The 13,753-nt window shown below is 42.7% G+C and overlaps 1 protein-coding gene and 1 long non-coding RNA gene across 2 annotated transcripts in view; both read left to right on the top strand.

Annotated features, from left to right (window-relative positions):
- Positions 1-13,753, top strand: part of LOC132590295 (uncharacterized) — a 394,082-nt gene that overhangs the window by 204,103 nt on the left and 176,226 nt on the right. The gene's annotated exons all lie outside the window — the stretch shown is intronic.
- The window catches only part of ITPKA (inositol-trisphosphate 3-kinase A), a 105,931-nt gene continuing 93,468 nt past the window's right edge, over positions 1,291-13,753 (top strand). The window contains exon 1 of the mRNA XM_060262320.1: positions 1,291-1,757. Coding sequence (XP_060118303.1) covers positions 1,326-1,757 — 432 coding nt within the window. The 5' untranslated portion in view covers positions 1,291-1,325. The remainder of the gene's footprint in view (positions 1,758-13,753) is intronic.

Raw genomic sequence — 13,753 nt, forward strand, 5'->3', positions numbered from 1 at the left:
CCCTATGGAGAACGATTCCCATAGAGAAAAATAGGGAATTGATCCATGGGTATTGGGGGCTCTGGGGGGCTATTTTTTGAGGTAGAGGCACCAGATTTTTAGTATAGCAGCTAGTGCCTCTCCCCAAAATACCCCCCAAGTTTCAAAAATATTGGACCAGAGGGTCCAATTCTATGAGCCCCAAAAGATGGTGCCCCTATCCTTAATTATTTCCTATGGAAGAAAGGCATTTAAAAAGGCGTGCTGTCCCTTTAAATGTGATGGCCAGAGCTCCCTTGGAGTTCAATTATGCTTGTCACATCCTTGTTCCTGGCTCCACCCCCAATGTCTCTTGGCTCCACCCCCAAAGTTTCCTGGCTCCACCCCCAAAGTCCCCAGATTTTTCTTTAATTGGACTTGGCAACCCTACATGGGACTCTACTTTTCCTCCCGACCCTCAGAGAAACCACATTCTTCAGTGGATGCAGTACGCATAGAGCAAATATAAGTGTTCTCTACGAAGCGGTGAAATGCCCATTTGTATTCGGAAAAGTTCCTCCGTAAGAACATAAGATGACTTTTTCCTCAAAGACGGAGAAGGCTTACTGTTATTATTTCCACATTTACTTTATCTTGCACACTAAGCTCGAAAAGCCGCTCTTCACGCTTGAGCCTCCCGCCGCCGCTAGCACCACGTGTATGCAACCGGGAGGGAGGGCAGCCAATTGAACTTCGTGCCTTTCAGACCCAGGACGTTGCAAGAAGGAGGGGCCGGTTTTCTCCACAGCAGACTGAGGTAGAAACCCTTCAGCAGGTTTGCGGCTGTGGCAGCTTCTCCCTTTGGTTTCGTGACGGAAGTCCAGGTTTCCCAGAAAATGAAACCAAAAGAGACCGGGGGCGGTCGCAGGGGAGGCGGTAATTCAAAGTAAACAGACGAAACCCCTCATGTGGGCGCGGGCGGGCCTTGTGTGTCTTGACTCCTCCTCCTCTCCCTCCCTGTTGCTTCGTTGAGCTTGGTGGCGGCGTGGAGCAAAAGCAAACAACCCATATGGCCCGGGCTCAAGGTCTGGTTAGTCAACTCCACAGCTCCACCGGCGTGAGTCAGAGCAGGCTGAACTGGGCCTGAGGAAGGAGGCAGGCAGGCAGGCCATGCACGCCAGGCAGCGGCGTCGCCTCGAGCTCGCAGGCACTTTCTTCGCGCACCAGAGGCAGCAGCTCTGCTCCGCGTCGCGCCCTCCGCCGCCGCCTCTTGCTCGTCCCCGCCGCTTACAATCTTGGCGGCGCTCCCCGACAGTGCCTCGGTAGCGGTAGCGGCAGCGGCAGCGGCAGCAGCAGCAGCAGCTTCCATGGAGCCCATAGGCGCCCGCGGCGGGAGCGGCAGTAGCAGCCCGGAGCTGGGCCGGGGTAAGCGACTGAGCGTGGGGGAACTGCGCTCGCTCTTTGAAGCTCGTTGCGAGGCGGCCAGCGAGCAGTTGCCGGAGCCGTCCAAGAAGAGCTGCCGGCCTCGCAATGGGGTGCTGCAGCCGGTTATCCCTCAGCTGACCGTCACCCCGGAGGAGGACGGCGAAGAGGCTCAACGCAGCCCGGCCGGGGTCCCCCGGGCGGAGCCTGACGGCGCCTGGCTAACAACGGACAGCTCGCGGCGCCTCTCCACTTCGTCGCTCTCCTCCACCGGCTCGTCGTCTCTCTTCGAGGACTCTGAGGATGACCTGCTGAGCGACACGGAAGGCAGGAGCCAGGGCATCGTCCACCTGGAGCACAGCGAGGAAACCCACCAGGTACCGGTGCGCGGCTGCCGCTGGGAACGGGCGTGGAGGTGAGGGGCCCCGCTGACCGCGTGCGTGTGGCGAACCCCGCTGTCGCCACTCGTTCCCCTTCTGGCATCGGGCACGACAGGTGTGGCGCGAGGACATCCCTAATCAGCTCTGCCGATTTCTTTGGCCGTAAACTTTATTGCAAGTTAGAAATTTTTTTAATTTAATCGGAGCAGCGAGGCTTTGAGGGAGGGGATGATTAGATTTCCCTCCCTCATGCCACTTTCACCATCTAAGCTGCAGTCATGTATGCTCTTTCCTGGGAGTAAGCCCCACTGAATATTGCGGGATTTAGTTCGCAGTAAGCTTGTATGGGTTTGGGCTGCACATCTCCACTTTCTCTGAAAAGTGCTGTTAGGTCTGAGGGGGGATGGGGTGGTGGTCAGCAGCTGTGAGGAGGGGGAAAGGGTGACATTGCTCCCTTCTCCCACTGATGGAATTTGCAGAAGTCCTGGGAGGTGGAGGAAATCCGCAAGTGCCTTCTTCATATGATCCAGCCCAGTTGGCCTGTCTAGCCTATCTCTAGCATGACCAGATAATCGGGGGTCTGGTAGATTTTTCATAATGCTAGGTAAAATCATTGTGGCATAGTGGTTAGAGACTTGGATTAAGACTGAAGAGACTTGGATTGAAGTTCCCACTCATTTGAGTGGCCCTAAGCAAGTCCCTTTCTGAGAAGGGTTGGAGGTTTAGGCTGGAATTAATTTTGTTCATCTGTAAAATGTGACTGGATCTCCTGTCTGGGTTTTGGACAGCTAAATAAACATGTATGCTGCTCCTGGAAGGAACGATGAAATTTTAAAAGAAGTAATATAATTTTAGAAACGTTCAAAGTAGTATATGAGAAATAATAAATCACTGTCTTATTTTACTTGTACTACCTAGTAATAGCTTGTGGTTTATGGACTGTTCATAAGACTCTCATGTATTAGGAAGAAATGACAGATCTTTGAATAGGCAGGGTAATAGTTCATATATGACTTCTTAACTTGTTAAGGCAGTGAATGGTTTAACAATTGTGATAATATTGCCAAGCTATAAGGCTGAAAACATGTGGCAGGTCTGTAAACAGTGAAAAGATGGCAGCGGGTTATAGCTTACATTATGTTTCTTGAACTTTTAATGCTGGTGAAACCAAGAGTTTCATGAAAATTCAAGGACTAGAAGTTGCTTCAAAGAGTAGATAGAGCCCATCAAATTAGTAATGCTTATATTGGCAACAATTCTGGGAACACTTTTATTAATTTCCATGATCTTGAGTGTTGTACTCAATCTTATTAATGATTTCCCAGTTCTCACATTAACTTTTTACTGGCTTAGTACAGGTCCACGAGAGAAAGAGGAGTGACCTGACCTTTTAATAATGATCCTGAAATACAGTGTTTTCTTTCAAATAAATGACCTTGAACACACTTGACTGGAAACAAATAATCCAATTTATATGTGAATGCATTTATAGTCACAATATCAGATCACAGTCTTAAGCCAAGTAACTTAGACGTTAGCTTCACTAAAATCAATAGTGTTTGCTTGTTGCTGTTGTCCAGTCGCACAGTCGAATCCAACTTTTTGTGACTCCAAGGACCAAGTCACGCCAGACCCTTCTGTCTTACACCATCCTCCGAAGTCTGCTCAAATTTGTGTTAGTTACATCAGTAATGCTATCCAGCCATCTCACCTTTTGGCGGCCCCTTCTTCTTTTGCCTTCTCTCTTTCCCAGCATCAGGATCTTCTCCAGTGAGTGCTCCCTTCTCATTTGGTGGCCAAATAAAACATATATAGAATAATGGTATTAAAGCTCTAGAAGTCTTCCAAAAGAAAAAGATAATAATAAACATTTATAGAATAATGGTATTAAATCTCTAGAAGTCTTCCAAAAGAAAAAGATTTTGCAACCTGGCATGTGGAAGAATGAGAGCATCATGCCTGTGCTGCTTTTCTTGATGGAGTGGTGGTGAAATGGTGAACAGTTCATCTTCTTGATTTAGCAAAAAGGATACTTTCCTCTGTCATATTGCAGGAGGCCTGCACTTACATGTAATGGCTTCAAAGACTTCATTGCAGCTATTTAGAGGGAATGTTGGGTTATATCTTATAACTGTGCTCTATTAATGTTGGAACTTTTTTCTAGTATGAGGACATGAGAGTCTGCAGGAGACTCTTTGTATGAAAGGAGGATTCCATCATTAAGATAATAGCATCCCAATACTTGGTGTTTGTATAAATAAGCCTTTAAAATATTGAAGGTGTTTCATATACTGCTTCAGCTCTCCTAAAGTGGGATTAGTGTTAGGATCCAGTGTTTAGTGGATTGGTTAGATCTAAGGTGTTGTTAAATGGAAGGGCTATGGCTCAGTGTTACAATATTTGCTTGGCATGGAGAAGACTCCAGATTCAAATCCCAGCAACTCCAGTTTAAAGGATCAGGTAGTAGTAGGGTTGTGAAAGACCTCTACCTGAGACCCTTGAGAGGTGCTGCTAGTCTGAGTAGGCAGTACTTACCTTAATAGATCAATGATCTGATTCTGTATAAAGCAGATCCCTGTGTGTTCATGTGAACTGTGTACCTTGAAGGAAGGACTATTGTCTCCCTAAAGGTAATATAAAGTAGTATGTTTCACTAGTTTTAAGTTATCTTGCAGTGAAATTTCTAAAAATAACCAAAACCAATCCCCAAACAGAAATGATGCTGTTAGTTTGATTTGCAAGGGTGTTGCTGATAACTAGAGGTCTGAACTTGTACCAGCTTTCATTATATATGGAAGCGCCTGGCTCTGATTAGAATTGGATTTGTAGTTGAAGAGTTACATAACAATTACAGTAGAGAAACTTAACTCTGTACCACACAAGAGGAGGAATGGAGCTGCTTTGTAAATGGTGTGATGTGGTGTGATACTCTGTTTGTCCTGCAGGTATGTGGATGGGTTCACCCAAACTGCTTTATCATTTTAAAAGATTTGTATTAGTTGCAAATACTGTAGGACTTTAAAAACTCACATATATTTAATTGTATTACAATAAAATAAAAAACCCCTTGCATATAAAGATTGTTCCCCACCACAAGTAACTATGTTTTAGAACCACCTTTATCCTTAATTCCCATGTACCTTGCTCTTAAACTATCTCAATCAAGTAAAACATTCTCTCTTTAATACAAATGAGATGTTAATTTCAGTCATTTAAATGGCAGATTTTAACATTTTGTCCTCGTGCCCTTTCCTGAATCACATTAAAACCTTTTAATCATCTTGTAAATGCAGCATGGAGAGACAATTATGAACATTTTTACATGGGGCTGTACACTCTGCCCACATGCTGTGAGAAAGTAACTAATGGGAAAACAAGGCAACAGGCCACAGGTCTTCAAAACTTGCTTCAAAACTGATGTGTACAGATGGAAAAGGCTTGTAAAAGAGTGGGGATGTAGGCTTGCACTTTTGCCTTGTAACAATCAGGATGCTTCCATGGAAGAATTAGTAATGCCCAGTTCCTTCTTGCAGCTGCCTGTATTCCCACACCAGAAGTATTAGGATGCATACCAGTGCTCCATGTCCCATGGCTGTTGATATGCACAAGTCTTGTTTTGTGTGAAAATTCACTGTATACAAGAAGAAGATGATATTGGATTTATATCCTGCCCTCCACTCCGAATCTGAGTCTCAGAGCAGCTCACAATCTCCTCTACTCCCCCCCCCCCACAACAAACACCCTGTGAAGTAGGTGGGGCTGAGAGAGCTTTTTACAGCAGCTGCCCTTTCAAGGACAGCTCCTGTGGAAGCTATGGCTGACCCAAGGCCATTCCAGCAGCTGCAAGTGGAGGAGTGGGGAATCAAACCCAGTTCTCACAGATAAGAGTCCGCACACTTAACCGCTACACCAAACTGGCTCACAAGAGATAGAGGCAGTAAAGCCGTGAATGGAGATTACTGTTGCTTGTTATACAAATATTTATGAGCTCCTTAAAACTTAGACACCTAAACATCAGTTGTCAGCATTTTCCTTGTAGTTATTACTGAGGTTATATCCAAAGCTTTATTCCATATTTGCATTTCAAATCAGACAATTTTTGTACTAGATTTAAGAAGCAAAATAAATATTTTTTTTTTAAAAAAAAACACTGTTAGGCATTTACTAATATGTATTCCAGTACCATACGGTTTTTCCATCTAGATACTGATTTTAAAACTGCTTCTTATGTGAACATGGGAGATGTTTTGATTGATTAGTATGCTTGCTTTTGTCCGTTTTGGCAACAATGTGTTCTTTCCTGAAAATCTGTTCTGCAGTTTTGCAGGTGCGCATATAAGAATCATATTTTAAAGAAAAGGCAAGCTGTTTTTCATGTGATTGTGTGCAGTTATTTTGCTCACTCTGTTTGAATCTGTTTTCCTTAGTAAGTTCCCATTCCTACCATACTGAGAGTACACTAAGCATTTTTAATAGTCTAAGCAGTGCCACAGAATCTTTTTTCCTCCACTAGAGAAAACAACACATTTTTGGAAATGAGAAATTACTGACAGTATGTTGATGGAAGGAATACCATATGCGGGATTATTACTCACAAGATTTCATTAGAAAAACAATGGTCAAGTGATTGGGGCAGGTGAGGAGGAATAATCTGATAGCTGTTTTTAACCTGTGAAGAGTCTTGAGGATGTGGATAAGATTTTTGGAGAGGTGAGACCTGCCACCTGTGCTCTTGACCCTTACCTTTTCTGGCGGGTGAGGGGAGTGGTAAATGCTTCCTTGAGGGTAGGGGTTGTACCACCCATGCTCAAGAAGGCAGTGATTAGACCTGTTCTGGGGAGGGGGGAATCCTTCCATGAGTCTTGCTATGTTGGAAAACTAGCCAGTCTTCCATTCTTCCAGAAGAAGAAGAGCTCTGGGAAGAGATTGACATTTCTGGATCCATTTCAGTCTGGCTTTAGGCCAGAATTTGGAACAGAGACTGCTTTGGATGCTTTGGTTGATGACATTTACCAAGAACTAGACAGGGGGAATGTGACCCAGCTAGTTCTGCTGGATACTATTGTCCATAGAATCATATTGAACCACCTTTTGGTAGCTGGCCTGGGGGGCATCATGTTACAGTGGTTCAAGTCCTATTTGGGAGCAGTCTCAGAGAGGGGTGGTGGGAGATTCTTGCTTTGCCCTGTAGCAGTAAGCCTGTAGGGTTCCATAGGGTTTGATCTTATTCTCCATGCTATTTGATATCTATGGGAAGCCACTGGGAGATAGTCTCAGGAAATTTAGGCTGTGGTGTAACCAATATGCAGATGATACTCATTTCTATCCCCCCCCCCCCCATCTGATTCCAAAGATGCTGCTGATTTTATAAACCCATGCTTGGAGTCAGTAGTAGAAGAAGATGATATTGGATTTATATCCCGCCCTATACTCTGAATCTCAGAGTAGTTACAATCTCCTCTACTTCCCCTCACCCCCGCACAACAGACACCCTGTGAGGTAGGTGGGGCTGAGAGAGCTTTTTACAGCAGCTGCTTTTCAAGGACAACTTCTGTGGAAGCTATGGCTGATCCAAGGCCATTTCAGCAGCTGCAAGTGGAGGAGTGGGGAATCAAACGTGGTTCCCCCAGAAATGAGTCTGCGCACTTAACCACTACACCAAACTGGCTCTCCTTTATTTGATTTAGATCTTCTTCACCACTGTCCAATAGTCCTTATTTTAAAATTACCAACTCAATTAACTCCACCAATTTTTATTGTCCCAGTCACTTTAAAAACGTTGTTAAAACTTTGTCGGCAATGGCCGCCGATGTTTCTCTCTGATATTATAATCCTAAAGTAGGTTGTTTCCTTCTCTTACTTCCTTCTTCTTCCTCTGGTACTTCCTGCTTTTCCTGCCACCTAGTCGCGTTTCACTGGTAGAAAAATCTCGCAATGTCTGACGTACTTCCTGTGTTGACTGTGAGTGCTGCAGATCTATGACGATGGGGCTATTTCTTCAATTGCAGATAGACTAAACAATAAATTCCTTTCTCGTTTTAGCACTGTCTTTTAGATTTACAAAGTTCAAATTTAGCCCCTTTTCTTCTCCTCCTTTCAAGCTTCCATTATATCCAACTCCCACCTTTAAATTTTGTTTTGTTTAGCTTTAGTTAGTCCCGGAGTGAAAAGATAGCGATCAATACCTGTTTTTTGTAGTTTATCCAAATTGACACCAGTCTTTTGTAGATTAGATGTTTAAAGTTGTAAAAGAAGACTCGGATCCTATTGAGCTTAAGTTAAATAAATGACTCTGGAAACTTCTGTAGATGATGAATATGCAACTTCTCTCTGGAGATCTCTCAAAGCCTCAAAGGAGCCCCCTCCGGGACACCCTTTCAGCCAAGGTAAGTCTCCTCAAAGTATCTGTGCATATCTTGGATAATTCTCTAGCTGAGAAAAGTAGGCAGAAGGCATTAGTTTGCCTTTTACTACCCCAAACAGAAGTGCCAGCCTGCCCCCGTTAAGGAAAGCAGCTCAGCTCCCATTTTCTGATCCTGGAAGTTCCACCAAACTGGCTCTCAATGGACTGGATGAGGATGAACAAGTTGAATCTTGAATGGACTGGATGAGGGTGAACAAATTGATTCTTATCCTGACAAGACAGGAGTTCTCTGGGTTAGTAGAAAAGCAGACCATGGATTTGAGATCTTTCCTGTCTTGGGTGGGGTTATACTCCCTTGAAAAGCCAGGTTCACAGCTTAGGGGTGCCACTGGACGCAGCAGTCACCGCTGCAGCGGTTCAGAATCTTGTTGCTCAGTTTTGGCTGGTGTGTCAACTAAGTCTGTTCCTGGATCGTTCTGATCTAACCACAGTAATGCCTTTGTTACATCTTGACTGTGTCAGGTTCCCTGACAGTTGTTTCGCTGGTCCTGTTCTCACTGTATTGTCATGTAAGCATTTACCCCATTGCTCATATATTTGCTGTACTGTCTTGCCATGTACTTACACGCTCATCCTGTATTGTAGTTTCTGCTTGATAGTAACATTTTTCTAAAGTTGTGCAGCAGGGTGGCTATAACATGAAGCTGGTTATCTAGTACTTATGGAAACAGCTTGAATTAGCAGAGTAGCCTTGGGACCCAGGGAAGAAGTCTCACATCACATCAAAGCCTGGTCTCTGGGGGGTGGGGAGCTTAACTTTGCATGCCTTTTTGTTTCTTATATTATTGGTCCTGTCTGCATGTGATGTGAAGTTCATTGCTTTGTACCTGAAGCTCATTAAACTCTTGACGATTTTCACATGCACTTGAGTTCCTTGGGTCAGTAACTGGCAAAACCTTACAGACTGGACTGTTGCAATGCACTCTGCTTGAGGCAGAATGCATTGGAGAGTATTCAGAGACTGCAGCTAGCTCTGTGGCTAGTCTACTGGTTGGGGCCCATGTGTGACCTCAGTATTATAGCAATGACACTGGCTGCCGATTGACTCCCAAGCCCAATTCAAGGTATTATATTTAACCTTTAAAGCCCTACTTGGCTTGAGATTAGGGTATCTGAAGGACTGTCTTCTCCTATATGTTCCTGCCTAGGAACTAAGAACATGAGGAGAGGCCCTCCTAAATGTCCCATCTGGTGGGTATAGAAGTGAGGGCCTTTTCACTAGCAGCTCCATTGGCTTCTCTTATGTTCTTATAGCCAGCTTCAAGAGGGGATTGAATAAGCATATGGAGCAGAGGTCCATCAGTGTCTGTTAGCCACAGCGTATTGTTGGAACTCTCTTTCTGGAGCAGTGATACTCTGTATTCTTGGTGCTTGGGGGCGCACAGTGGGAGGACTTCGAGCTCCCTGGTGGACCTCCTGATGGCACTTTGTTTTTTTTGGCCACCGTGTGACACAGAGTGTTGGACTGGATGGGCCAATGGCCTGATCCAACATGGCTTCTCTTATGTTCTTATAGCCTCACAATTAGCCTTCCCAGGGAGGTATGCCTCCCCCCCCTCACTTTTGATCTTTAGGACCAAAAGTTGAACCCAGTTCTAATTAGATCTGCATTTGGTTCAGCTTACTTGAAACCCTGAGCTGTGATTTTAAATTCTGGTTTCTTTGTTAATGGTTTTTATTTTATTTTATGTTGTAAAGCTACTTGAGCTCCATAAGGAAGAAAAGTGGCTAATACATGTTTTGAATAAATACAGTAAAATCACATTGTCTTGTTTTGTAGTTTTTCTGCACATTTTGTGCTGGATTTATAAAATAGGTTGAGTTGCCTCTTTTTATGAGACAAGTGCAATCACTTGATCTCTTTGTGATCCTTGCTGGGAAGCAGCTGTAGGAAGCAGAGCTGTTTTGAAAATCAGTTTGCATGTTATTTGTTTATCTGCAACCACAGAAAACTGGAGATTTCATGAGATTTCCAGAGTGTCTTGTTATATGATTGCTGAAATAAATACAATGATGCTTTCTAGATCAATGTGATAAAGATTTCTGAGGCTAGAGAGGTCTGATCAACGGTGTTGGAATGTGTTCAGATACATGAGATCATTATTAAATTCTGAAATGACGTTTAGTTTCTTTCTGCAGTTGCACAGATAAGTAAATATGATGATCACTGTAGATCATTTTGAAAACTTATCTCTTTATTACTGTGAGGCAATAGACCGTTTAAAAGCAGGAAATCCAATCCATTTTGACTACCTATAACTTCCTCTTGCCCCCTTTTAATGTCAGGGAACTTTCTGAACTTGTTTAGGAGTACCTTTGACCTAATATTTTGCCATTTTCACTCAATGGGAAATTGGTGAAGTGTGTCACTGCCATTTTTTTCATTTCAATATGTATTGTATCATTGGTCAGCCTTGTTTCCCATTCTATGCAGCCTTGGATTTAATGTAGTTCCACTCTCCTGTCCTCTGACTTGACTTCAGAATGCTTCACAGGGCTAAAGATATTCGTCAAAGACTCCAGAACATTCCTAATTTGGCTTGGAGTAAAAGTTCTTTCCATTGGAAGATACAGAGAGCTGGAGGGAGCAGTCAGTATCTTGAAATCTCAAAATGTTTCCCATCCCATTTGCAACTTTCTGTACTTGTCTCTGATTTAGGAGCTTAGTCTCTTGAAAGCTTATACCCTAAAATCTCGTTTGTCTTTAGGTACTATTGGACTTGAATCTGGCTGTTCCACTGTGGACCAACATGGCTACTCTGAAACATAGCAAGAAAAAAAAAGTGGTAGAATTTCCATAGTAGTGAAAACACCATTCGTGCGCCTGAATAGGTTGGTTTTCCAAAGGGTTTAGCTAGTCCAAAGAGTTTTAGTTAGAATAAAATGCATTAGGAATATAATATGACATTTTGAACAGTTTTATTTTCTTTTGTATTAAAATGATGTTGTGTTTCATATTGCAGATGGCTCTTTGGCCATTTCAGATACAGAACTGGTTTGAGGATCAGTTTTCAAACCACATATTTTTGGTAAGATAGACACAAATAATAGTCTGATGAAACAATTTTTAATGGTTAAAGTTATCCAAAAGTCCAAACAGACATGACAAAGTTAACTGATCACATTTGACTGTAAAATGTAAATTGCAAGCATTGCATAGTTTTGATTTAGATCTGGAATGAGGGGTTTTAACCAGTGTTTGGTTTTCTAACCAAAAGGCTCCCTGTAACTCTGTTATTAGCACATGAAAGGAAAAAAGGTCAGCTGTCTCTTGCTTTCAGAACACTAACCATGGGGCATGGGCAGAGGGGGAAGCACATTTTTGCCATCTTCTATGCATGGAGCAGGAGTCATTGGGGATTGTATGTGTTGGGGGAAGGTATTTGTGAAGTTCTTGCATTGTGCAGGGGATTGGACTAGATCAGGTATGTCTTACAGGTAGATCACAACCTACCAGTAGATCACGGAGGGGTCAGAGGTAGATCACCAGCCCCACGTGGTCTCATGGTTTGCTGGACAGGTGTTTGGGGGTTTTTTATGATTGTTTGGTGGTGGTATTTGATTATTGGTGCCAGTATGATGAATTCTTATTTTTACTTTTAGAACTGCATGTGTGGTTTTGGCATCATCCAGAGGTGTTCAGTTCCTGTTGATCTTTAATACTTTGGGACAGTTACAGTTTTGGACCAGATTCAGCCAGTGTTAACTTAGCACCCTAGCCACCCCAATATAATGAAGATGAGTGTTCCAAAGGAAAGCAAAATCTACCACTTTCATGACGAATGCGAAATGGACTACTTCTTCATCATGGTGAAATACAAGTGTTGTTGTCTACTTTGTAACACCACTGTATCCTTGCCCAAAAAGGGTAATCTGGAACATCATTATAAGGCTCTGCATAGCAATAAGTTTGATGCTGATTTTCCACCCAAAAGTGAAATTCATAAACTGAAACTCAAAGAACTTAAATCTAAATTGACTGCACAGCAACAGTTGATGGCAAAACCAAGGTCACATTCGGTCAATGCAACCATGGCATCCTTCAAGGTCAGCAACCTGATCACAAAGAAATGCAAACCTTTCAGTGAAGGAGAATTTGTAAAAGATTGTTTTCTTGAAGCAGCAGACAATCTTTTTGAAGGATTTAAGAATAAGAAAGAGATCATAGATGCTGTTTAAGATGTACAATTGTCAAGAAACACCATTGTGTGGCGAATAGAAAAGATGTGTGGAGACACAACTGAACAATTGTTGGAGGGTGTTTCAGTTTGTGTTGCTTTCTGACTCCAACTGGATGAATCTACAGACATAAGAGACATAACCCAGTTACTAGTCTTGATCCGGATGGCTTTTGAAGACTTCAGTGTTAAAGAAGAATTACTTGGAATGATTTCTTTAAAAAGGAGAACTACTGGTCAGGAAATATTCAGCTCTTTCCATTCTTTTGTGACAAAGTGTAATCTTCCATTGCATAAACTTGTTTCCATCACTACTGATGGAGCAAGAGCAATGACAGGTGAGGTTAACGGTTTCATAGGCCTCTGTAGACAGCATGACAACTTTCCAGATTTATTTATTTATTTTATTTTATTTTATTTATTTGGTCAGTTTATATTCTGTCCTTTCCCATATGGGCTCAGGGCGGATCACAGATTTCCTTTCTTACCACTGCATCATCCACCAGCAAGTTTTGGCAAGCAAGGGACTCCATACAAAGACTGTAATGGATATCACTTTCAAAATTGAAAATTCAGTTAATGGAAGATCACTTCAAAGACGACTTTTCAATCTTACTCTTGATGAAGGGGCAGCAGAAATCATCTTCCACACAGATGTAAGGTGGCTAAGTAGTCACAAATTTCTGCAAAGATTTTGTGATTTGCTGAATGAAATAAGAAGGTTTTTGAAGGAGAGGGGGAGATGACAAAGCAGAGTTGGAAGATGAGGAGTGGTTATGTGATCTGGCATTTCTTGCTGACTTTACAGGTGAGTGAACTAAGTTATATGAACATTGAACTACAAGGTAAAAACAAATGCATTGGCGAGATGATGAGTACAGTTTCATCCTACAAGAGCAAATTTGGGCTAATGATGACTGACCTTGCAAACAACACTTTTGATCATTTTCCTAATACTCAGGACCATCTGGGACAATATCCAAATTTTGTTTTTCAGAACGAGAAGTATGTGACAGAAATCTGCTGTTATCCAGGAATTCGAAATAAGATTCTGTGACTTCCAGAGAATTGAAAAAGTTGTGGAGTACTTGTCATACTCATTCAAAGCATATATGGACATTAAGGAAACTTCAGCTGCTATCAGTAAGAATTATTCATTGATCAAAGCATCTCTTGAAAACGAAATAGTAACCCTTAAAAATGACATTTTTCTCAAGACCTGTGCTGAGCAAGAATCGTTTTGGAAGCTAGTGCCTAGAGACAAATTTCCCAACTTGAGAAGATGCATTGAAGCTGTACACTCCTGTTTTGGTTCAACTTATTTGTGTGAATCTGCATTTTCCCATCTGAAAATGACAAAGAGTACACAGTGTTCCAGCATGACAGTCTCA

This window comes from Heteronotia binoei, chromosome 21 (genome assembly GCF_032191835.1).
Source record: "Heteronotia binoei isolate CCM8104 ecotype False Entrance Well chromosome 21, APGP_CSIRO_Hbin_v1, whole genome shotgun sequence".
Lineage (NCBI taxonomy): Eukaryota > Metazoa > Chordata > Lepidosauria > Squamata > Gekkonidae > Heteronotia > Heteronotia binoei.